Below are 2,736 nucleotides of genomic sequence, written 5' to 3' on the forward strand. Positions count from 1 at the left end.
AGTGAGAGAGGTTTTATAGAGAGGAAACGAGAGGTTCAATGGTGGTGATGGAGATAATTTTTGCCATTAGAATCGGTTTTGGATAAAAACAGAATATTAACTATGGGTGAAAAAGTGGTATTTTGAAACCTTTTAGATGGGAAAGTGTTATTAAGGCAAACCTTGGGTGGGAAAAAGTCGTTTACTCATGATATGTACTCAACTAAATAAAACCTATCCAACTTGGATTAAAGTCAACACAGATTGCCTTTCAAATTTTGAGAATTAAAAGATCATTGATTACAAAATTTATTTCAACCTCATCCTTAATATTTTATGAGTACCATTGAAAATCATTTTGCCTCTGATAATATATGGAGAATAAATTTGCGGTGGCAGCAAATAATTGAGAAATGAAAAATCATAATGTTATTCTATTAATTTTTTTTATGCCATTTTAATTAAATTTATTCTATTCCAGGAAGATTGATTTGCCGTGTATGCTAATAATCAATTGTTTGATGTTTAAATTAATTTAAGATGACGTTCTGATTGACAATGTCATTTCTCGAAGAAACTGCGTTGAGTTTATCCAATTATAAGGAAAATAAGATTAATGGAAGTCATATGGTGATTATTATGATATTTATCTTTCTTTAATTAACATTTATTTTTTATTAAAAAAGAAAATAAATTATAAAGTCTAGCTATTTGATTTTCCTTTCTTAAATTCTCTTAATTAACATAGTGTTATTAAATAAATATATTCAGGAGAATTAGATATTAATATTCAAGACAAAAAGTAAATATAATTTAAATTGAATCTGGCTTTCAACAAAATCCCTGTTAAGAAAACGAATAAAGATGAAGACAATGCTTTACTTATTAACCACATTGCTGCAATAAATTATTCAGAAATTATTTTTAAAAGGTTAAGTTAATGGATTTTCTACTTAAATCAAAAGTATGTTATTAAAAAAAAAATACACAAAATTCAAATTTTTTTTTTTTTTTTTTTTTTTGGATAAGGGTTTCAATCAATAATTTAAAATTTTAAAGTCAATCAGTAAACTCATTAACTTTGTAATCCATTATAATGAACAGATAAATGGTTTGAATTATATATATATCATTTTAAATTAAATAGATAAGGTACTTCCCAAATACTCAGACCTTAAAATCCGCCACAAACAAAAAAAAATTTCCCCTTCAACAACATGAGAGAAAATGACTCTTACCCAGAAACGCCATCTCATTCAAATCTCTCAGCTTTTTTATGATTATTGAAAACGACTCATACCAAATTAAATAGCAAAAAATCTATCCCTTGTTTCAGAGAAATTTGAAAAAAATAATAAATCATAATAACAAAAATAAAACTCTTTCAATTACACCTTTCCAACAAATAAATCTCTCTTTTCTTCTCCCTCTTTTAGTTTTCTTCCTCCAATGTCTACAAGCAACAAGAAAAATATGCTCAAAACGATGTTCTCAGCCAATGCAGGCTGTGGATGTGGCAAGATGAAACCCTCAGATGTGTATGAACCAAAGCCACGACTCAAAAAGACCTTAATATCCCATAATATTTCAAACCCTTGTTATTCTTCGAGTTCTTGTGGGAAAACCAATGGCAAATCATCGTCAACCTTAGTGGACAATGAAGACTTCTCTTCCCCTACATTCTCCTTCAACGTTGGCACTTCCACTTCCACACAAAACTCTGAATCCGAAACCGACCCAACAAAACCCTCGAAGCTCCCCAGCCCAGGCCCTAAAATCGTTGACAGCATTGCAGTTGTGAAGGAATCAAACGACCCGTATCAAGATTTTCGGCATTCGATGTTGCAGATGATAATTGAGAAAGAAATCTACAACAAAGATGATCTTCAAGAGCTTCTGAATTGCTTCTTGCGGCTGAATTCTCCAATCCACCGTGATGTTATTGTTCGAGCTTTCACAGAGATCTGGAATGAAGACATCTCCAAGAACGTGGATCATTCAAAAAGCTTAGTTTGATGGTGGCACATGTGAGAGTTGAGTTCACACGTGGGTGATGGATGAGAGGGGGAAATGGGCTCTCTGTGGTGTATAATAATGGTGGAGAGGCAAGGGGTTTTTATTTAATTTCGCATGTTACTGTTCTGAAAGTGATATATATTATTTTTATATTTAATATATAAGATTGTCATTTACAACACTGTGCAGATTTAATTTCAGTAGTTGGGTGCATTTATTAATACGTTGCTGGTTTTATGTATACATGTTTAATAACTATTTGCCATTAATTTAGACTTCGCAGTTACGTAACTTTCCATTCTGTTGTTAATTTGATAGGTCTTTGGTTGTTCTTCAATGAATATGAAAATTGAAAGATTATAAGAGTTAATGACTTCACTAAGTAACAATCAAGAATTAATATAATACAAGAGGAATAGATGATATTGTTGCTTCTCTAGGAGTAGAAGCATTTTAATTTCTAGCAAGCTTGATTAATTTTTAATTTAATTTCAATAGCGTGAGTATACCATAAGATTGCAATCACTGAGATATTACATCATTTTGTGTTGGTGAAATTGCTTTTCTCAAAGGGTTGTTTTAGGGGAAATGAAGATCGGTAATAGGTTGTTGAATTAATTAAGTATGATGTTGACATATTTAAAGAGAGTACTCGATAATAGGGGACACACATGCTTTGGCCCATCCCACATGTATTTATAAGCTCTTTTCTAATGGTGCACGCATGTATGGATTCTCCTC

General features: G+C 31.2%; 1 protein-coding gene across 1 annotated transcript; it reads left to right on the forward strand.

Moving 5' to 3' along the window:
- The first annotated feature begins 1,376 nt into the window (after positions 1-1,376).
- Positions 1,377-2,057, forward strand: LOC116138774 (transcription repressor OFP4-like). Its single transcript, XM_031424446.1, has one exon. The coding sequence runs from the start codon at positions 1,429-1,431 to the stop codon at positions 1,993-1,995; it is 567 nt and encodes a 188-aa protein (XP_031280306.1). The 5' UTR covers positions 1,377-1,428; the 3' UTR covers positions 1,996-2,057.
- Positions 2,058-2,736: the final 679 nt, after the last annotated feature.

The sequence above is a fragment of the Pistacia vera genome, unplaced genomic scaffold (assembly GCF_008641045.1).
Source record: "Pistacia vera cultivar Batoury unplaced genomic scaffold, PisVer_v2 Contig344, whole genome shotgun sequence".
In the NCBI taxonomy this organism is placed as follows: domain Eukaryota; kingdom Viridiplantae; phylum Streptophyta; class Magnoliopsida; order Sapindales; family Anacardiaceae; genus Pistacia; species Pistacia vera.